Below are 22779 nucleotides of genomic sequence, written 5' to 3' on the forward strand. Positions count from 1 at the left end.
TTTCAAAAATGAAATTGACTTTAGAGAAGGCATGTTTAAAGTAATGTTCCTGCAGTTAGAACAGGCTTGTCCAGCCTGCCGCATACAGTCCAGGATGGCTACACAAAATCGTAAACTTACTTAAAACTGATATATATTTTTTGTGATTTTTGTGTGTGTGTGATTCAAGTACAAACTTTGTAAATGGAAATGGAATAATCAGAGTATGTTATGTCTACAAATATCAGAGTATTATTTGTAGTTTGTGTTCTCTCAGAAGAGAAGGCTGAGAGGAGACATGATAGCCATGTACAAATACGTGAAGGGAAGTCATAGGGAAGAGGGAGCAAGCTTGTTTTCTGCTGCCCTGCAGACTAGGACACGGAACAATGGCTTCAAACTACAGGAAAGGAGATTCCACCTGAACATCAGGAAGAACTTCCTCACTGTGAGAGCTGTTTGACAGTGGAACTCTCTCCCCGGGGCCGTGGTGGAGGCTCCTTCCTTGGAGGCTTTTAAGCAGAGGCTGGATGGCCATCTGTCGGGGGTGCTTTGAATGCGATTTCCTGCTTCTTAGCAGGGGGTTGGACTAGATGGCCCATGTGGTCTCTTCCAACTCTACTATTCTATAATTCTATAATTCTATTATGATTGCAAACTGTTTTGCCGGAAGAAATGGAAAACTGCTAAAATTAACTAATAAAAAAAAGAGAAAGAGAACCCTGTTGCAGTGTTGCATAAAATGAATTGTGAAAAAGAATTCAAGTGTGTATTTTGTATTAGAGATAGCTTTGCTGCTCACCATACACTCTTGCTACTTGTGCCGCTTCAGTTGTATGGTTTTGTGCTCCATGGTGTGGGAGTAAATATTTAAGTATATAGCAAGAATCAGGTAAATGTTTAAAAAGTACTATATTGTAATGGGAAGGGTGAATATTAACAGGTCCTTTGTGACAGAATCACATAGTCATATTATTACTTCTGGCCAGATTAGAAGAGACCAAATTTTCAAGGAAATAATTTGGGAAAAGGGATTTTAGCTTACTCTTTTTTATTTTACTTTCTTTACACCCATAACAGAAAACAATAGTAGTAAGTAGCAATACATCATATTACACCTCTTTATATAAAGCTTGTAAATGAATACTTCACAAGCTTTAGAACTCTACAGGAACCTTTTTAAAATGTCTCCCTTTTCCCCCTGAACCACTTCAAAGGCCTGTTAGGTAGAGTGTGGCACTATGTATACTGATTTGCAAGTTTACAGTGCCTTTTAATTGCCAGAACACATGCATTTTCAATGCTTTGTTAGCCAACTGATCTTACAGAGAGTTTAGCTATAGTATGCACTCAACCTTCCTAGAAGATTAAAGGATTTCAAGTCCTTCAATATCCTTGAGGTAGAATTTCTTCATGATTTCACACAAAAAATCATTATACTTTTTTCATTTTAAATGTAATTTGCACATTGTAGAAACCAAGAGGTTATAAACTTTTTATCTTCTCTGTTTAGTTTTTTAAAAAATATTTTGGTTTTCAGAATGACCATATACTGATATAGGTGTATCTCAGTTAATGAAGTAGATGTCCTCCTGGGCATCACTTCCTTAACAGAAACTTTGTAACATAGAAGGGTATAACATGAAAAGAATAGGAATAGTTTACAAAAAGAAAGAATATCTGTAATGTGCCTTAACAGACTTTTTATTTAGAGCAAAAATATGCACTTCTTCATTCATGCAGTCATTTCTGACTCTTCGTAACCTCATGGACCAGTCCACGCCAGAGCTTCCTGTTGGCCGTCGCCACCCCCAGTTCCTTCAAGGTCAAGCCAGTCACTTCAGTGATACCATCCATCCATCTTGCCCTTGGTCGGCCTCTCTTCCTTTTTCCTTCCATTTTCCCCAGCTTTTCCAAGCTTTCCTGTCTTCTCATGATGTGGCCAAAATACTTCATCTTTACCTCTAATATCCTTCCCTCCAGTGAGCAGCCGGGCATTATTTCCTGGAGGATGGACTGGTTGGATCTTCTTGCGGTCAAAGGCACTCTCAGAATTTTCCTCCAGCACCAAAGTTCAAAAGCATCTATCTTCCTTCGCACAGCCTTCCTTATGGTCCAGCTCTCGCAACCATAGATTACTACGGGGAATACCATTGCTTTAGCTATGCGGACCTTTGTTGCCAGTGTGATGTCTCTGCTTTTCACTATTTTATCAAGGTTGGCCATTGCTCTTCTCCCAAGAAATAGACGTCTTCTGATTTCCTGGCTGCAGTCTTTATCTGCAGTGATCTTCACTCCTAGAAATATAAAGTCTGTCACTGCTTCCACGTTTTCTCCCTCTATTTGCAAGTTATCCATGTCTCAGCAGACAACCATCTTGCCTTCTTGGTTTTCTTTTTCTTTGGGACATACTTTGTAGTCGCCTCCTGAACAATGTTGTGAACTTCTGTCCATAGTTCTTCTGGGACTCTATTTATCAAGTCTAGTCCCTGAAATCTATTCTTCACATCCACTGCATATTCACTTGTGAGATCATATCTAATTGATCTGTGTATTTTCCCCATTCTCTTTAGTTTTATTCTAAATTGTGCAATAGGAAGTTCGTGATCTGAACTACAGTCAGCTCCAGGTTTTGTTTTCACCAACTGGATGGATGTCCGCCACCTTTGGCTGCAAAGGATGTAGTCAGTCTGATTTCGGTGTTGACCATCTGGTGAAGTTCATGTGTAAAGCTGTCTTTTATGTTGTTGGAAGAGAGTGTTTGTTATGCACAGTGAGTTTTCCTGGCAAAATTCTATCAGCCTGTGCCCTGCTTCATTTTCTTGTCCTAAGCCATGCTTGCCTGTGATCTTGGTTGTCATTTGACTGCCCACCTTAGCATTCCAATCTTCTGTAATGAAAATAATGTCTCTTTTTGGTGTATTATCCAGTAGGTGCTGCAGATCCTCATAGAACTGATCTAATTCTGCTTCTTCAGCAGCTGTGGTTGGGGTGTATATTTGGATCACTGTGATGTTAAACAGCTTGCCTTGAACTTGAATTGAGATCATCCTATCATTTTTTGGGTTGTATCCAATCACTGCTTTAGCAACTTTATTATTAATTATGAAGGCTACTCCATTTCTTCGGTGTTCCTCTTGTCCGCAGTAGTAGATTTGGTGGTCATCTGTTGTGAAGTGACCCATTACAGTCCATTTCAGTTCACTGACTCCCAGAATGTCTATCTTTAATCTTGACATCTCACCAATAACCACGTCCAGTTTGCCCTGGCTCATAGATCTTACATTCCAGGTTCCTATAGTGTGTTGATCTTTAGAACATCAGATTCATTGTTCACTTCCAGCACCGTCGGCCGTTAGCCTTCCTTTCAGCTTTGAGCTAACTGCGTCATCACATCTGGGGCTAGTTGAACTAGTCCTCTGTTCCTCCCCAGTAGCATTTTGTCTATCTTCCGACCTGGGAATCCTATCTTCCAATGGTATACCAACATTTCTCTGGTTGTACTGATCCATTTAGTTTTCATGGCAAGAATACTGGGGTGGGTTGCCATTACCTTCCCCATGTGAATGTGCACATAATAATAATAATAATAATAATAATAATAATAATAATAATAATAATAATAATAATAATAGAACTTTATTTATACCCTGCCACCATCTCCCTGTGGGGACTCGGGGCGGCTCACAATGTTACAAAAGTAACAGCGCAAATACATAAACAATATACACAGTTTAAAACATCCAGGTCAAATAAGATTCGCTTGAATAAACAAATATTTTGAATCTTCATTCTAGAAACAACCCAAGCCTTCTTCCAAAATACATCCCAGGATAAATTTATTTCTTTCACCAGCCTTCACTTTTCTAATAATTCTCATTTTGGTAGAAAGACTTATAGATCTGTGTTTTTTTCATATGCTGGTGGTAACTGCTCTCCCCTTGTCTTTCTATGGCTGCTGCTGTTTATCTTGGATGAATGCAGGTTGACAACGCTTTAACTGACACAGCTGAATACTATGGAATCCTGGGATTTGTAGTTTGGTGAGGCACTAACACTAAGACTAAGATGCATGGTGTAACATGCTTGCAAAGCACTTTCATACAATTTCACACCATTGTGACCTGGACATTACAAATGGATAAGTTCTGTTATTCTGTGTTTCCATAGTCCCATATGCTCTATTATTGATGGAATGTTTTCAGATAATGACTGTATTCTTACTGTGTGTGTGTGCAGAGGAATTACTGCAGTGAAAAGTTACCCTAGCAACTAAAGGATTTCCATTTCTAGGTACTAGTTTTTTCATCTCTTATTTTCAGGACCTTTGTCTTACACGTAATACATTTTTTATCCAGAGAAGGAATTACTTTAAACATCCCCCAATGAAGTACAATTTTTTTTACACCTTGATGAAGGTGACAGTTCCTGCTACCCTCTGGAAAAATGTGTGGTTCCTTCCATATTATCTCATCTACTAATTCATTTGTCTTGCTTGGCCCAGCTGTACCCATAGGAGCGTTGTCTCGCTCACCCTGCGTCTTAGTATATGATGTCACTTCAGTCTACTAAGAAACAGAAATGGAAAACCTAGAACTAGTTAAAAATAACACCTGGCCATTGATTATAGGTAGCGTTTTTTGTGTATGACTGACAACAGCAATTTATTTGTTTTTATGAACTGTTAAGTACAGATTCAGCTAGGATGTCTGATGAAATGCAGTTCTAAATGTTAATCTTATAAGAGGTCAAATGAAGAAACTTGACTTTATTCACTAATTCGTTTTAACTGTTATTGACAGCTTAAAAATTATTCAATCAGGGGTTTTTTCACCAGAGACACTGGATTTGCTGAGTAAAACTTGAATACAATAATCGGTTGTATGGGCACTGAAGTAGAACATTCAAGAAATGCTCTTATTAATGAAAGGTTCTTAAAATGCTTAGTTTTAAGATTTAAGTTTTAAGAAATGTTGTTAGCAAGAAATGGCCATTTTGGTCCCTCAAGGCTTAACTCATCTTTATCACAGCATGCCAAGCCTAGGCCATGCACTCCTATACTTGGCATCACTATCTTTCTGAGTCTACAATACACAGCAGGCTTACTTCTGTAAATTTTAAATTGGTATACTATACTGGCTGCCCCCATGGTCTATCCTGAGGCTTCTTGGCTAGCCTGCATACTAACTTTGTAAGTAAGTTAATAAAATATTCAGCTTTCTTCATATAAATAAATTGGTACCATATGAGTCCCGTGACTACTTAAATCTGCAATGAAACTTTTCAACTTTTTCGCCTCTTGACTACTGATTGTACAATGTGTATTTCCTGCTTTCTCATCTGAAATGTACTTGAATCTTATCAGCTCTAGCCACTGGCTTTGAACATCCCAAAATCACTAACACCATTTTGTTGGTATTTAAACTAACAGTTTATGTCAGAGACTGCAGTTATCTAAAAATACTCATGCCTTTGATGGCTTGATGTGTTGTGGCAGTTATTCAGAAAATTATGTGTGTTGATTTGGGTGTCTTGATTTCAGAGGAAGAGTTACAGAAGTTAATGTGCCAGAACATTTATTGTAGGCATAATGTTCCAAATCTTTAACCATGACTTAGGGCCCTTCCACACTGTCCCAATATCCCAGGATCTGATCCCAAATTATCTGCTTATCCCAGGTTTTCTGGCAGCAGAAACTCATATAATCAATTTTAAATCAGATAATCCGGGATCAGATCCTGGCATATAGGGACAAGTGTGGAAGGGGCCTAAGAGAGCACAACTTCGCCCTAGTAGTTCTAGTTATATTAAAGATTACAGTGGCATGAATCTGAATGATTCACCCTAATGGAGGTTTTCATTGTACCCTCAATTTGATGCTAGTTTTGGAAAAGGCTAATGTAGATTCAGGTGTGATACTGAACTATGATTTTGATCATTGGAGAAGGGGTAAAGGAAATTTGATGGTGACAGAAGAGGGAGTAAAGAGCTAGCATCTTGCTCTACAGCCCACTCCCAATCTATTGGAGAAGAGTACTTAGGCGATCCCTCGTAACTCGAGGATGATGGTCTTCCAGGTGTAGTGTCTTGGCGGTGGATGCGGAGGTGGCTGTGGAGACCTATGTTCTTCTGCAGTGAAGACATCCAGATGGAAGGCAGTCCCAGTCAGGATTAGCTTGATGCGCCTTCCTCTTGGCACATTTCTCCCTTATCCCTCCATTCGTGCCTCTTTGACTTCTGCAGCACTGCTGGTCATAGTTGACCTCCAATTAGAGCGCTCAAGGGCCAGGCTTCCCAGTTCTCGGTGTCTGTGCCACAGTCTTTAAGGTTGGCTTTGAGCCCATCTTTAAATCTCTTTTCCTGTCCACCAACATTTCATTTCGCGTTCCTAGCATTGCAGGGGGGTTGGTTGGTGACTACTGGAAGAGCACTTTGGTTTTCACAGTGTTCAATGAGAGGCCAAGCTTTCTTGTATGCTTCTGCAAAGCTGTTTAGAGTGACTTGTAGATCATATTCTGAACGAGCACAGACTGTGTTATCATCAGCATATTGGAGTTCTGCAACTGATATTGTTGTGACCTTGGTTTTGGCTTTCAGTCTGCTGAGTTTAAATAGCTTGCCATCTGTCCGATAGATGATTTCCACTCAGGTGGGAAGCTTCCCATCAACAAGATGAAGTATCATAGTGATGGAGAATAAGGTTGGGGCAATAACACATCCCTGTTTGACATCTGATACCACCTTAAATCGGTCACTTTGGGAGTCATTGCTGTCCAAGACTGTTGCTATCATGTCATCATGGAGGAGGCGTGGGATGTTCACACATTTGTCAAGGCACCCCATGTTTTGGAGGATGGCACTACGATTCACTTTGTTGAATGCCTTGGCAATGAATGCCATGTACAGTACAGAGGTTGATTTTGTTCCCTGCATTTTTCTTGGAGCTGTCGTGCAGTGAAGATCATGTCCACTGTTCTCTGGAGGGGTGGAAGCCATTCTGGGATTCTGGAAGGGTGTCTTCTGAAACAGGTAGAAGGCGGTTTGCAAGGATTCTTGCAAGGATTTTCACAGCAGAGATTAGAAGGGAGATACCTCAATAGTTTCCACAGTCTGTTCTATCTCCTTTTTTGAAAAGGGTAATGATGGTGGCATCCTTGAAATCTGCTGGGATTTTCTCGGTCACCCACACTTTTTCAATGAGCTGGTGGAGTTGTTCTATCAGCTCAGGTCCACCCTCTTTGAAGATTTCAGTGGGGATCCCATCAGGTCTGCTGGCTTTGTTCTTTTTTTTTTTTGTTGACTGATGGCATTCCTGACTTCCTTCAGACTAGGCAGTGCTGCAAGCTCATCCCTGGTTTGTTGTTGCAGGATTTATAACAGAACCTCTTCGGCCACATTGGAACTGCGATTCAGAAGGTTGTAGTAGTGCTCTTTCCAATGTAGTGCGATTGATTTTTTGTCCTTCAGAAGTTTGGTTCGGTCTGATGAGCGTAGAGGGTGTATGCCATGATTTCTTGGTCTGTAGATGACCTGAGCATCATGGGTATCTGCCAAATGTTGGATTTCTTCAGCCTTCTTTGTCTACAAGATGTTCTTGAGTTCTCTGTTCCTTCTTTGGACCTCAAATTTTGAACTGGTGTAGATCTTTTTCTTAGCACCGCAGTTGGTGTCTCTCTGCCATGTTCAGAAGACTTTCCTTTTCTTATCTATTAACTTATCAATTTTCTTATCAATTTTCGTCAAACCAATCTTGATGTTTCTTAGTTTGGTATGGTTTCTTCGCAGGCTGTGATGATGGAGGTCTTCAGTTTGTTCCAGTGTTCCTTATCATTTTTGGGGTGTTCTGTGGGTAGATGATCTTTGATAGATTTTTGGAGAAGGGTTCGTTTGGAGGCCCCCTGCAGGGCTTAGGTGGTCATTTTGCACCTCATCTTTCTTCCTTGGAGTCTGCATTTGAGGGCGATCTTGATAACCATCATGGATCAGATTCGCCTATGGTCTGTCCAGCAGTCATCAGCGCCTGTCATGGCTCTTCTGAGAAGCACATCGCAGTAATCTCTGGCATGTGTAATTACATAGTCTAAGATGTGCCAATGCATTGACCGGGGATGCTTCCATTATGTATTGAGCTTGTTTTTCTGGCGGAAGAGAGTGTTGAAGAGAGGGTTGTGTTCCACACATTCGGTGAGAAGCAGGATGCCATTTGTGTTGCTGTTTCCAACCCTGTCTTTTCCTATGGTCCCTGGCCACAGGTTGGAATCTTGTCTGACTCGTCCGTTAAAATCCCCCAGGGGGATGATTTTGTCTTTAGGTATCTCCGATAGGATGGTGTTCAGTTGACAGTAAAAGTTTTCTTTGACGTCTCCATTAGCATTTAGTGTTGGTGCATAGGTACTTATGATGGTTGCCTGTTGGTTTTTGGCAAGGTTAATTTGGAGTGTTGAGAGTCATTCGTTAACACCAATGGGTGCTTTGGACAGGTGCTTCACCAGGTCATTTCTATTAGCAAAGCCAACTCCCTGTGTTCTTCGTTCTTCTTCAGGCAGTCCCTTCCAGATGAAGGTGTAGTCTCCTTTTTCTTCCTTCAGCTGTCCCTCTCCTGCTCCTGAAGTGCTGCTGTGTCGATGTTAAAACATCCCAGCTCCCTTGTAATAATAGCAGTCCTATGTTCAGGGCATTCACTGTCAGTGTTGTCCAACAGTGTCCGTACTTTCCATGTTCCAAAGTTCATTTTTCTTTTTTGGCCGCAGGGTGGTGACCCATCTGGACGCAGGTCCAGTCAGGGATAAGAGAGACAGACAATGTTTAGGGCACCTTTTCTAGCCCCTTCCCCATGAGGATGAGCAGAGTGGATCCTTAAAAGGGCTGCTCAGTTATGGATACAGCTGCCGGACTACTCAACTGCCTCGGACCTGGAGGTAGTGCAACTGGATTGGTCTGTTATTGTTCCACTACCACATTAAGTATCATGATTAAATTAGGAGGTGATTGTTCTGTAATTTTGGGAAAATTGAAGTGATATCAGAATCTTGATTTTGACTTTTGATCTATGAGACTATAATTGTTGCTCGGTTGAGATCTTCCTTCCATTTTGACCTTCTAGTGGTTTAGTCTGTGTGCCATTCTGAATGGCAGAAGCAAACTGATAAAGTATTAATAGCAATCTCTCCCAGAAACTGAATTTTATCTCCCTAGAGGATTATCAGAGTGGAATCATGAGCATTTTCCTAAGACAGTACTTGGCAGAAGTATAACAATTAGAATAGAAAGTAATTTTACTTTTGTACGTTTCTAAGGAGCCCCAGTGGCAAAGTGGGTTAAAGCACTGAGCTGCTGAACTTGCAGACCGAAAGGTCCCAGGTTCAAACCCCGTGAGCGGCGTGCTAGCTCCAGTTTCTACCAACCTAGCAGTTTGAAAAAAAATGCCAATGTGAGTAGATCAATAGGTACCGCTCCGGCGGGAAGGTAACGGCGCTCCATGCAGTCATGCTGGCCACATGACCTTGGAGGTGCCTACAGACAACGCCGGCTCTTTGGCTTAGAAATGGAGATGAGCACCAACCCCCAGAGTCAGACAGGACTGGACTTAACGTCAGGGGAAACCTTTACCTTTATCTATGTATTTTATATTTTATTTTAAAGTTAAAGTGATGAGAGTCTTGAGCATCTGAGAATAGAATGAGGTTAAGGTTCAAATGGAAAATGTATGGATTACGAACTCTGCCATAAGACTTGATGTGAATATCTGACTTTGTGAAACATTTTAAAATGAGTAGATGAACTCCAGTGGAAGCTATTCACTATTTGTTTGCTAAAGTCATAGGACGCTTCAGCAAAGAAACATTTTGGGTATTATGTGAATGGCGATGTATAGGTAGATAAGTAGAGTACCCGGTGAGATTATTTAGACAAATAATTCAGAAAAAGCCAATAGAACTAAAATTGTGAAATGTGTTTTTCTTTATTTTTCTTATTTATATTTAAACAATAAAACACATTTATAACAAGCTAGCAAAAGGCAGCAGTAAACTCCAAACCCCAGAATAACTAAACCTTTTAATAAATTGCTATTTTACTATTTTATCATTTTTGCCTAACAATGGGAATGAAGATAGTTTACAGATTATTAAAATGAGTATTAATTAAGCAATAACCTTGCATTTTCAATTGAAAAAAATGTGTCAGTTATTTATTAGAGTTTGTTCAATAATGCTTCTTCAGATTTGAGCAGAACATTGGATGTTTAGCCAAGATAGTTACATTTAGAGTTGCTAGGTGCTCATTGCACTACAAAATTGTTATCTTAGCTTAGGAATTGAGTTCTGGAAACCTTAATTGCATTCATCCTGTAATGGAGTATAACAGAAGACTGAAAACATCTCAGATTTTCACAACTTTGTTTCATACATATTTTAAACTCGTCTTCACCTGTCTTGGAGATTGGTGTTTTTTTTTATTTTCAGAAAGAAAGGGAAAAAAAACATACAACACGCCATAAGATACAAAGAAGAAAAGACACACAAAAAGAAAGAAAACATAACACAATCCAATTAAACAATAAATACAACAACACTACTATTTCCTTCCCTCCTTGTCTTTGAGTTAGAGATTCTTCCTAAGCCTTCTTGCCTTCTATTTGGTAAAAAGAGAAACTTAAATATCTAATGCTTATTTGTGTTTACAGAGACTGCTTGCTCCTTAAAATATTTCTCTACTTTCTCCCACTCTTTCCACACCTTGCTTAGAGAGCTCCCCTTCATTATTCTAGTTAATTTGTTTATTTCCATTACTTCTCGTAATTTCAGTTGCTAATTATGGATGGAAGGTAGTTCATTTATTTTCCACTTTTTTGCCAGTACAGACAGTCCCTAAGTTATGAACAAGATAGGTTCTGTGAGTTTGTTCTTAAGTTTGCATGTAAGTTGGAACAGGTACATTTTTGAAGTGTAGCTCCAGCCAAATATATAAGAACTGGAATAGCCTTTGATTATTTGGAATTATATATGTAAATGTATTCCAATAATGATTTCATGGGTTACTATAACACAGTACAGTATGTGGAGCATGGTTGTGAGTTTCTCTGTAAATGGCCTGCACTCTTTCCTAACATCTTTGTAGGCACATCTGGTGTTTCTCAGAGACTGCTCCCTGGCTCTGAATTCTCTTCCAGGAGCAGTTAGACTGGCACGTTCCCAACTATCTTTCCACAAACAGGTTAAAACAGATTTTTTTAGAATTTCAGCAGACCTTTGAAGAGGGATTGCTTATTGGGACTGTGCCTCTCAGAATTATGCTTTACAGTCTATTTGTGTTATGTTTATTTGACATTATTAATATGAGGGTTGAATGAAAAGTAATGCCTCCACCTTCGTTACTTGGGTTTGGATGGAAATATTTTAATAAATTAAACGCAGAAATAATCCTTAGAATGTGATCTTTTACTACCACTATTCACTTTTCCACATAATCACCAGACAGTTGGATGCATTTCTGCCAATGATGAACAAGTTTTCTGAAGCCGTCACAGAAGAAGTCGACACTCTCTTTCCACAACCAGCGTCTCACAGTACCCATCGTGCACAGATCTTCTGGTAGCCAAGCAAAGCAATAATATGACCCACACATTCTTGTGAAATGCCGATTATGCTTAAAATTTCTCTCTGAGTGATATGACGATCATCCTGAATCAATCTGTCAACCTTTTGCTTCTGAAACTTGATGGTTGCTGTCACAGGACGTCCAACTCTTTGTTTGTCATGCAAGCCAGATGCTCCCACCTCAACATCTTTAAACTTACTCGCCCAATGACGCACAGTACTCACATCAACACAGTCACCATAAACAGTTTGCATTCTCTGATGAACCTCCTTTAGGGTGACACCTTCTGCTGTCAAGAATTCAGTGACTGCACGTTGCTTAAGTCACATTGACTGACCGTCTGCGCAGGGTTCCATACTTCGTACTTTAACAACACAATTGTTTAATGCTAAGGCTTCCCGCCAAATGGAACTTTAGAGGAGAGAGTACTGAACAAGCTAGTACCTGCCGCATACCAGTACTGCCATTTGTTGTGGAGTTACAAAGGTGGAGGCATTACTTTTCATTCAACCCTCATAGTTACGCTATTTAACTGATTTTATTCTCATGCATATTTTAAATATATGTTTAATTTTGTATTTTTAGCAATATCTCTTTAACTGTTGTAAGCTACTTTGAGAAAAAGGGAAGATGATAATTATATGATTGGTTTACAACAGTTAAAAGAGATACAGCTGGCTATGTTACAATGGACAGTTGTGTCAAGTTTTCTCAAATGAAAGCTCAGTTTAATAATCATCTACCAAAGTGTGTTTAGGTTCTTAACTCTGCTTTAAAAATGTTCTCTTTTCAGGTAAATATGCTGAAGATATCTTCGGTGAGCTTTTCAATGAGGCACACAGCTTTTCTTTCAGAGTGAACTCCTTACAAGAACGTGTAGACCGTTTATCTATTAGTGTTACACAGCTTGATCCAAAGGAAGAAGAACGTAAGTTTTTATAGCAATAATGATATATGTGGTTTTATGGATCATATCAGATATGGTTGTGAGTAGATCAGAAAATTTGCTGTGCAATAGCAACCACTTTTACTTACATTACACAACTATTGCAAGCCTTTTTGTTTCTGCTGCTTTGCTGCCTCTTATAAACAAGGCTTTAAATATATACTGCCTACCATTAGAGTTGGACAAAAGAACACCACACCCTCCTGAATGTTAATGTCTAATATTACCCTCTGAAATTGGAAGGGCACATTTCAATAGAAAGTTGGGAGCCACATTCCAATTGCAATGTTATTATCTTGCTGATCTATGACCTTCCTCAAGTGCTGTGTCAAGTTTCAGAATATGCTGATTTCGACATAAACCAGATCTAAAATCTTTTGGAAGACAAAAGGTTAATCCATATAAGGGACTGCTGTTTCATTTTCATCATTGTAGATAGCATCCAGTTCTGAAATGCAGTATGCTGCCATTCACACATACTCCCAAGGTTTATGGGTTGGGGACACACCTTCATTGATACTATTTTTAGTAGTGGTGACTAAGAATCCTTTTAATCAGTTTCAGAGGTTTTCCTAGCTGTGTTATTTCCTACACAAGTCAGATCCCCATTTTCATATTTTAGTCGTCACTGGCCTCATTTATTGTAATACTGTCAATATGATCCAGTTTTTGGAAAGCATCTGAAAAATTCTATTAATTCACATTTTATTTGAAATACATGTTACGAGTCAGACGCCAGCCAATATAAACAACTCAGGCTCTTTTGTGTTGTTTTTGCAATAATCTAAGAAACAACCAAAAGGAGGCTCAAAACACTTTCTCTTCAGTGTGAGGTTACAATGTCCAAAAAGAACTCAAAAGACCCAAATTTGGGATATAATCTGGATTATCCTGGGAAATAATCCAGATTAAAACAAGCTTAGTTGAAAAGGCTGGAAACTCGCTCCAGCAGTAACCCACAGTGACCAACGACCACACAATGCCCTAAAACGTTGCTAAAGCAAAACCACGTTGTAAAGGAGAAGTCACAGCTGCCACGTCCGGTCCGGGTCGTTAGGGAGAAGTCACAGGCGTCGAGTTCCAGTCCAGGTCGTCAGGGAGAAGTCACAGTCACCGAATTCCAGTCCAGGTCATCAGGAAGAAGTCACAGTCACCGAATTCCAGTCCAAGGTAAACACAAAGAGCCAAAGCGACGGAGGCAAGCCGGCAGGTTCCAAAGCAGTCTTCCGAACACGTCTTCTGAAGCAGTGATCCCGAAAAGCGCCCAACAAAACACCTTGCCGATTGTAAAGTTACATTAGCAACAAACTTACCTTTATCTACAAGTCCTCCTCTGAACTTGAGCCAGCCAACACCCCATCTACAGCTGGTTGCTGCAATCCTTATCAGAGCTGGAGTCATCCAATGCCCCACCTCCAGCTGCAGCCCTTCTACGATCTCTCCAGCCAGACCACCTTCTATCCAAACCTATAACTCCCCAGGATCCATCTGTATCTTCTCCGTGCCATCCCTCAAATGTACCACTGCTTGTGGGCTCCTCAAGAATCTCCCGGATCTCCTGAACCTTAGTCCAATCCATCACTTCACTCCCAGAGTCTGACATCCCATCCTCCTGACTCCCAGTCCCACAATCCTCTTCAAAACCCTCAAAGGTATCATCATCAGAGGGCTCCATAAATATTTCCCGGATTCTCTTCCTTTGTTGCTCCTCATCAGAGTCTTGCTCACGAGCAGTTTTCCAGCCTCTTCTAATACAACTAATAGAATCTCTACTTGAAGACTCCATCACAACAATACATTACCATCAGTATTACTTGATTTACATCTGACATGTAATGCTGAATTCTAGGTTTTATCTTTTAAAAAAATATTTAGAAAAGCAATAAAATAGTTACACAGGAATAACAGAACATACAGACAAGTGTTTAAGGTTATATGTTTTAAAAGCTATGTTTACATTTAACCTACTACAACACTATAACTAAGAATCTATTAAAATATTGACTGTAAAGGCAGAAAAAAAAACACATGAATAAATACACTTGCACAAACCACAAAATGAATAGATAGACAAAAAAGTGTATGAACCTCTCTTTATCTGATTATTGTATCTCGTTAATCTACTCCATTTAAATGGTATTATATCGTCATACTTCTGCTTTTAATGATGTCTTCTATTTCATGGTTTTCACAAATTACACACACCCTCATTATTATTATTATCATCATCATCATCATCATAATCATGATTATTTTTAATATTGTCAAAGACTTTCATGCCTGAAATCACTGGAGTGTTGTGTGGTTTCCAGGCTGTAGAGCACAGACATACAGCCCGGAAAGCACACAACACTCTATTATTATTATTATTATTATTATTATTATTATTATTATTATTATTATTATTATTACTACTACTACTACTACTACAAAGTAATAAAACAAATCTCAATCTTTCTTGAAATTGGACAGATATCTTAGTTGCTGTAGTCAGTTTACCCCTCTCAGCTAAATCACAAATCTTCATCAGCTGTACTCATAATCCTTCAGCTTCCTTTTTCATATATTTCTTCTCCATATTTTTCTTCTCTGTGGTTTTATCTTTAAGGTCAATAGGTTTTGTCCTGGACAGTACATACGGATTCTTTTTCTGTTCTGTACACCATTCAGCATTTGTCAAATGCAGCAGAATCTCTTATGAGTAGAGCCCTTACAGCTCTGGCACCATCTTTGTGTAATTCAGTGGTTCTCAGCCTAGGGTCCCCAGATGTTTTTGGCCTACAATTCCCAGAAATCCTAGCCAGTTTGCTAGCTGTTAGGATTTCTGGGAGTTGAAAGCCAAAAACATCTGGGGAACATACATTGTAACAGTGTTTCTCAAGCTTTTCTCCTCCAGGTGTTTTGGAATTCAGCTCCCAAAATTCCCAGCCATCTCACTAGCTGTTAGGGGTTGTGGGTGTTGAAATCCAAAACATCTGGAGGAGCAGAGTTTGAAAAACACTTCATCATAAAGTTCATACACCAGGAATAGTATTAGATCTCGAAATAGACCATTCGCTGGGGGCAGGATGTCTTGCTTATTCTGGTTTGACTTTTTCTCATGTAAGTTTTACTTTTTACACTTCAAGTTTATTTTTATATTAATTATAATTATATACTGTTTACTGTCTTAGTTTGTTTTACAAAAAAAGTGACATTATATTTTAGAATGAAAAAAGTCAAGACAGAAGTAAAGTAGATCTGAAATATACGATTCTGGAATTGTACTTTTGGGCAAAATACAGATCATGGGAACCCTAGGTTTAGCCCCTGAACACTCTTCTAACTGCATTTTTTAAAGAAAGGAAATTATGCTTATTTTAAAGATATTTTTCACTTGAAAATGAGCCTGAAGTCCACAGAACTATAGTTTATAGCAATTTTACTTCTCTCAACCTTTGATAAAAAATAATCTCTCTAAAAGCTAAATAGCAGACAGAAGTCACATTGGGAAGATAGTGTCATTGTTTTGAGACAATGTATAGTTCATAGAAGATGATAGCATAGCAGAAGTATTCCTGTATGTGGGAGAACAGAGTGTTGTTATTACTGTTACTGAATTTATGTATACCACCATCAGTGAACATGCTTTGCAAGGTACAGGACAGATCCATATCTCATGATGTGTGCAGAAGTGACAGAGGAAAGGAAGGAAAGTTAAGTAAACATAAACAAGGACATAATGTGTTATTTTTCCAAGAACAAGTTGTTAGATCAGCTTTGTTGAAGAAGGGTATGTGGAGTAGAGGATTAAACCAAAGACAATTTTCACCATCTGCAGTTTAAGTACTTGAAGCTAATTTCTATAAATGTGTTTTCAGACAGATTATGCAGTTTAGTATTAAGGACAATCTGATCTGGAAACTTTGTAAGAAGATTGTTTATGAGACTACTTACGGAATTTGAGTACTGTTGAAAATAAAAAGGAAACTGGAAGATTCTTGTGGTACTTAAAATGCTACATCTACTCCAAGGATGGGGAAACAAACATGAAAACAAATAAGCAAGATTAATATGTGATCCAGTTGAAGATGGGTCTACAAAGGAAAAAAATAAAATATTTAATATTATTGCTGTGATGAGACTTTTAATAGAAACATGGACAATTATTATAACTTTGGTCATTTGCTTACTCTTTTTATGATTTAGGAATTTATTGATGTTTCAAATAGGAGTGTTGGAATTAACAGATTCAAAGTTGGCATCAAATATACCCTGGTTTAGTTATTTATTATTACCTGTATTATTTATACCAAAGTGTTCCACAAAGCTAAATGCAGTGTACCCTCAACATAAATATCCACCTTAGTTCAAATTGAATTAAATTCACAGTGACAAAGAATACTAAACTAAACCTTTTGATCTAAAATTGGAGCTTAAATAAATAGCAAGCAATATAGATCTGTTTGTTTAAATGCCATTTTGTTATTCTGAATGTTATGGTAACAGGTAAGAATGTAGGATTTTTACATGCAAACCACATCTGAAAAATAGCAGCTTCTATGTTTTCTGCTCAGACTGCTAAACTGTAACAGATAAATGCTTTTTCTACTACATTAGTCCAGTGTTGCCTGTGTTTAATAGTATTACAGCCTTCAGAAGGTCTTTGAATATTGAGTTGACATGATTTTCAGAGGAGCAGTGGCTTAAAAATAGACATAAAGTGAAAAAATAACCTTAGCTAAAGCTTGTAAAGGCACCAGTCAGATTTTTCAAAAAATCTATGATAACTGAACTATGGTGTTTCTAAGATCCCACCAAAAAGTGCTTTTGGTGGATGTTAATAAATATATGCCATTGCACAGCTGAATTAGAAAGCTGAGTAGAAAGATTGATTTTGTGTCCTTAGTATGAAGATGCAGCTGCCATTCGGTATCTCTCCTCCTGTAAATCTCTTTCAAAGGATGTGAGAAACACAGTGAGGAAAAGGAGATATTTCTAATTTTATTGCTAGATGCCTTCCTTCAATTTTGTATCCTAACTTAAAGCAAAATGTTGTAAAAAAACAACACCTTAAAGCTGTCAAAATATGTAGTAAACTCACACTAAATAAAGAATTTAAAGTCATATTGTTAATAATCCATTTCACATTTCAAAGTTGTGATGTTTTTGTCATACAGTAGAGTCTCACTTATCCAACATTCGCTTATCCAACATTCTGGATTATCCAATGCAGTCTGCCTTTTAGTAGTCAATGTTTCTGTAGCCAATGTTTTCAATACATCATGATATTTTGGTGCTAAATTCGTAAACACAGTAATTACTACATAGCATTAATGCGTATTGAACTACTATTTCTGTCAAATTTGTTGTATAACATGATGTTTTGATACTTAATTTGTAAAATAGTCTAATTTGATGTTTAATAGGCATTTCCTTAATCCCTCCTTATTATCCAACATATTTGCTTATCCAATGTTCTGCCGGCCCGTTTATTTTGGATAAGTGAGACTCTACTGTAATAATATTGTTGTGTACCCTCAATTTTTTTCTGAATTTTCACTATCATGGGATTTTTTTTTTCCGTTCAAAGGAGGTTAGCCATCACTTTCCTCTGAAGCAGAGCACATGACTTGCCCAAGGTTACCCATTAGGGTTTCCATGGCACAATGAGATATGAAATCTGATCTCTCATAGTCCTAGTCCAACACTCAAACCACTATACGATGTTTATTTATTTGTTTGTTTATTTATTTATTGCATTTATATACCGCTTTTCTCACCCCTGCAGAGACTCAAAAGCGTTTTACAGCATAGTAAATGGCAAAGATTCAATGCCTCACATCCATATAAAAAGAACAGGACACGTCTAAAAACAATCATATTTAGTCATAAAATAAATCATTAAAAACTATACAAACCATCAGCATAACCATAGCATTGGCTCTCATAGCAGCATTTGTAATTGTAAATATTTATGCATAAATAGCTTTTAAGAACTTTATTTTCAGTGAGCTAGCATGAATCATTTTCATTTTCAATGAATTATAGCTTTCCAAGGTATCTTTCATTTCTCAATACTGTGGATAATACTGAGTTTTGGAGTTCTTCTGGCAGAATAAAACTGGGAAAAATATTCTGTACTTCCAACTGTAGCCCTTCACCAGCCCCCCCCCCCCCCAAAAAAAATCTACCCTAAATTGCTGGGAGATCTATCAGAGCAAGTTTTAGAGCAGTTCTGAGGGGCTGCAAAGGAAAGGATAGAACTCTGGCACAACAGTGTACTTAGACCATGAATTGTAGTTAATTGTTTATCTCAATATTGGTGTTCCCTTCAGTTTCGTTGCAAGATATAACAATGAGAAAAGCTTTCCGAAGTTCTACAACCCAAGATCAGCAGCTCTTTGACCGCAGGACTCTGCCAATTCCTTTACAAGAGACTTATGATACATGTGAACAGCCTCCTCCACTTAACATACTTACCCCTTACAGGTCAGTATTTTTATGTATTCAATGTGATTGATATCTTGCATACTTTATAGGTGGCAAATGGCAGTCTTCAAATTGCTCTAATCAAATGAAAGATTATGCATTCTTCGAGAATGATAGACCCAAATTTGAACATCTGAAATCTTATATTTTCTAATTTTATCCTAGCTAAATTATTTATATATATATGAAAGTTTAAATTAACTGTTTATGTTAGCTTCCATTTCCTGTGATGATACTTTGATTTTCTGTGAGACAGCATTATGGTGTGTAATTGTAATTTGCATCATTGTTTATAAAGATTTGGACTGACACTGGTGATGGAACCAAATTAGTAGAATTTATGTAAGTGAAAGTAATCCCTTTAGAGGTTCTATGGGTATTATTTTTTCTTTTGTTGCTTAACCTTGAACCTTGTGAACACACATTCAGCTCAAACTATAGAACACATGGTGTTTGGCCACATTATTTTGGTACTGCTTTCACTCCTATGGCTCAGTTGTATAGAAGTTGTGGCAAGGATAGAAGGTTCTGGGCAGATGTTTACAAGTACATATATGTGAGTTCTTTTTTGGTCTCTGTAATGCACACAAATGAGTTACCTGAACCTGACTGTGCACCTTTCAGAACTTTCTAGAGCTATACTTAATATGCTCTACTACTTTTCACATGCCTAGCATGCAAAAGCAATTTATTCTTCTTTGAGCTGCTTAGAATTCTCTACCAGGGAGCCCCAATGGTGTAGATCAGACATAATGCAGAAAATTCAAAGTACCTCACCAAGTTATGCATCCTATGATTTCATGGAATAGAAACAAGTATTAAGAATGGCATCAAACTGCTACACCAGTACAGTGTGGATTCATCCATGGATTCTTGTGCAGAAATTCATTTCTCTCAACCCACACGCCATGAAAGGAAAGTTAAGTTGCCCCTCTTTTGATTGGAGGCAGACATATTTATTCTGTCAGGCCTTTAGCATTTAAACTGGTTTTAACTGGTTGTGTACTACTTACTTCTTTTTATTGATGTGTTTTATCCATTAAATTCTATGTTTTGATATTTTATTTGCACTCTGTTATTATTAAACATTTTGAGTTCAGAAATGAGTAAATCTATATTCCATAACATTTCCCAAAATAAATTGCTTTATCTTTAGAGACGATGGAAAAGAAGGTTTGAAGTTTTATACAAATCCTTCCTATTTCTTTGATCTATGGAAAGAAAAGATGCTACAAGACACAGAAGACAAAAGAAAGGAAAAGAGAAAGCAGAAGGTATTTTACTCATAGCATGCGGGTGTTTTTCTTTTAAGACAATTTTATCATCATGTAGATACAGCCAAATTTCTAGATTTACCATTTTTAGTTCTATTAATTTTTATATCACCTTTAAAAAATCAAAACCAACAAAACAAAAGTAGTTCCCAAAAATAATTATTATGTTAGCTTCGTATCAAAACAAAGTAAAGCACAGTGTTGTAATAAAAATAAAAGAACTAACATAAATACACTAAACCTCTATGATAAAGAGAGAATTTCAGAGTTCATCTAAAAATGGGAAGAGGTGCTACTTTGATATAAGAATTTAATTTACAAGTGGTGTGTTTATCCCAGTACTGTCAGCTCTGATTGGAAGCAGCTTTTTGAGTGCTAGACAGTGGTTTTGTTCTATGACATCTTATATAATAGGAGATTGAACTGGGATCATATTGATTAAAAGTAGCTCTCTGTAAAACTTCTACTAAAAGGCTAGTACTAGCACAATTAATGGAATAATTTCCAAAATATTATAAGCTACTTGAGATCTAGCGGCTGCACAAACCCACACTGGACCATCAGGGATCACACCAACCCCTTGTTCTCAAAATATGCCCTGAACCTTTTTACAGTTTTTTGGGGGGTTATTTCATTATTTTGGGATGCTGTGGATGTTTTTAGATAAGCTTTTTCAAAGTAAAAAAGATATTTTTAAATCTAGAAAGTAAATTGGAAGCCTATTTACTTAGGGATAAGCTAATATATTCAACACTTTTAAATTAAAAGTTCAAATATTAAGTCCAAGAACCTTTTGGCTCAAATTGGCCTTAGACGGCTGTGTATGGACCTTTCCAATCCTTGCAGTATGTTTAAACAATAACTATTTGAAGTAATTCTGCTTGATATTCTAATCTGAATGTTGTATTGAGATTTGCGGGAAAGAACTGTTTCAGTTGTCAGTTTGTCTTTATGTTCTTTTATAGCAGAAGAATCTAGACCGTCCTCATGAACCGGAAAAAGTGCCACGGGCTCCTCATGACAGACGGAGAGAGTGGCAGAAGTTAGCCCAAGGCCAAGAGCTTGCTGAGGATGACGCTAGTCTCTTACATAAGCACATTGAAATTGCTAATGGTCCTGCCTCACACTTTGATACAAGGTGTTCTTCTATGATTATTTTGTTTCTACTTTTTAAAAACTGAATTACATTCATGGCCCATTGTCTGATAATATAATGGTCATATTTGTATATTACAACTGAAAAATCATAATAGAATATAATTTCTAGAATTTCTAGGCTTTTTTAACGTGAAAAGTGTTTTAATTCATATTGGCCTATTCTATAAAAAATGTGCCCCTCTTTGACCCAGTCGCCTTTCTTTTCTTTTTCTTTCCTCTCCTAGCAGGAAATTTGAATTTCCTGTTGTAATTTATGTATACCATAAGTTTATATGGTGTGCTATAGAATAACATAAGCATTCAAAAAACCAAACAAATCCCAAAACAAAAACATATATTTTATTGATATTCGGCTGTATCAAACTTGTATCCACTGTATACACTGTATATATTCCTGCTTGTTGATTTTAATGATTGTTTTTATTGATGTTGATGTTTTTTACTGGGATAATTGTTTTATTGCTTTGTTACTGTTTTGTTTGTTTTATCGGGCCTGGCCCCATGTAAGCCGCCCCGAGTCCCTTCGGGGAGATGGGTCGGGGTATAAAAATAAAGTTATTATTATTATAAAGTTATTACTCTTTTTCTGTCAGAACTTTTATACCTCATGCCTATCAGAAAATAGGATGATTACTCAGTCTTCCAAAGTAAAATCAATGGGACTAAAAACAGCAAAAAGAATTTAACTATTAACATCTGTAAATGGGATTTATTTTTGTTCAGACCCCAGGCATATGTGGAACACATCGATGGACCCTATTCTCTTTCTGCATTGCCATACAGCCAGATGACTGAACTACTGAACAGAGCAGAGGAACGTGTTTTAGTAAGACCACATGAGCCACCTCCACCCCCACCCATGCATGGAGGAGGAGATGTGAAACCCATTCCACCCTGTGTTAGGTAAGAAATGCGGAAAATAGCAATTCAGGGCACCTTCGTAACAGAATAACACTGACAGGAGAAGATTGATACTATATAGGTTGTTTATAGGGAAATAAGGAACCTGTTGGGAAGTGTGTATCTCATTATGAAATTGCTAAGTATTTAGGTATCTTAGAAGCTTCATATTATTTGGTAGTAATAATACAGTAGAGTCTCACTTATCCAAGCCTCACTTATCCAAGCCTCTGGATAATCCAAGCCATTTTTGTAGTCAATGTTTTCAATATATCATGACATTTTGGTGCTAAATTAATAAATACAGTAATTACAACATAACATTGCTGCATATTGAACTACTTTTTCTGTCAAATTTGTTGTACAACATGGTGTTTTGGTGCTTAATTTGTAAAATCATAACCTTATTTGATGTTTAATAGGCTTTTCCTTAACCCCTCCTTATTGTCCAAG

General features: G+C 37.6%; 1 protein-coding gene across 2 annotated transcripts in view; it reads left to right on the forward strand.

Annotated features, from left to right (window-relative positions):
* wasf1 (WASP family member 1) overlaps positions 1 to 22779 on the forward strand; it is a 51589-nt gene that overhangs the window by 24127 nt on the left and 4683 nt on the right. For both annotated transcript variants that reach the window (XM_003215617.4, XM_062980024.1), the window contains exons 3-7: positions 12371 to 12505; positions 18841 to 18994; positions 20151 to 20268; positions 21234 to 21406; positions 22150 to 22329. In XM_003215617.4, the coding sequence (XP_003215665.1) occupies positions 12371 to 12505; positions 18841 to 18994; positions 20151 to 20268; positions 21234 to 21406; positions 22150 to 22329 (760 nt within the window). The remainder of the gene's footprint in view (positions 1 to 12370; positions 12506 to 18840; positions 18995 to 20150; positions 20269 to 21233; positions 21407 to 22149; positions 22330 to 22779) is intronic.

The sequence above is a fragment of the Anolis carolinensis genome, chromosome 1, assembly GCF_035594765.1.
Source record: "Anolis carolinensis isolate JA03-04 chromosome 1, rAnoCar3.1.pri, whole genome shotgun sequence".
NCBI lineage: Eukaryota > Metazoa > Chordata > Lepidosauria > Squamata > Dactyloidae > Anolis > Anolis carolinensis.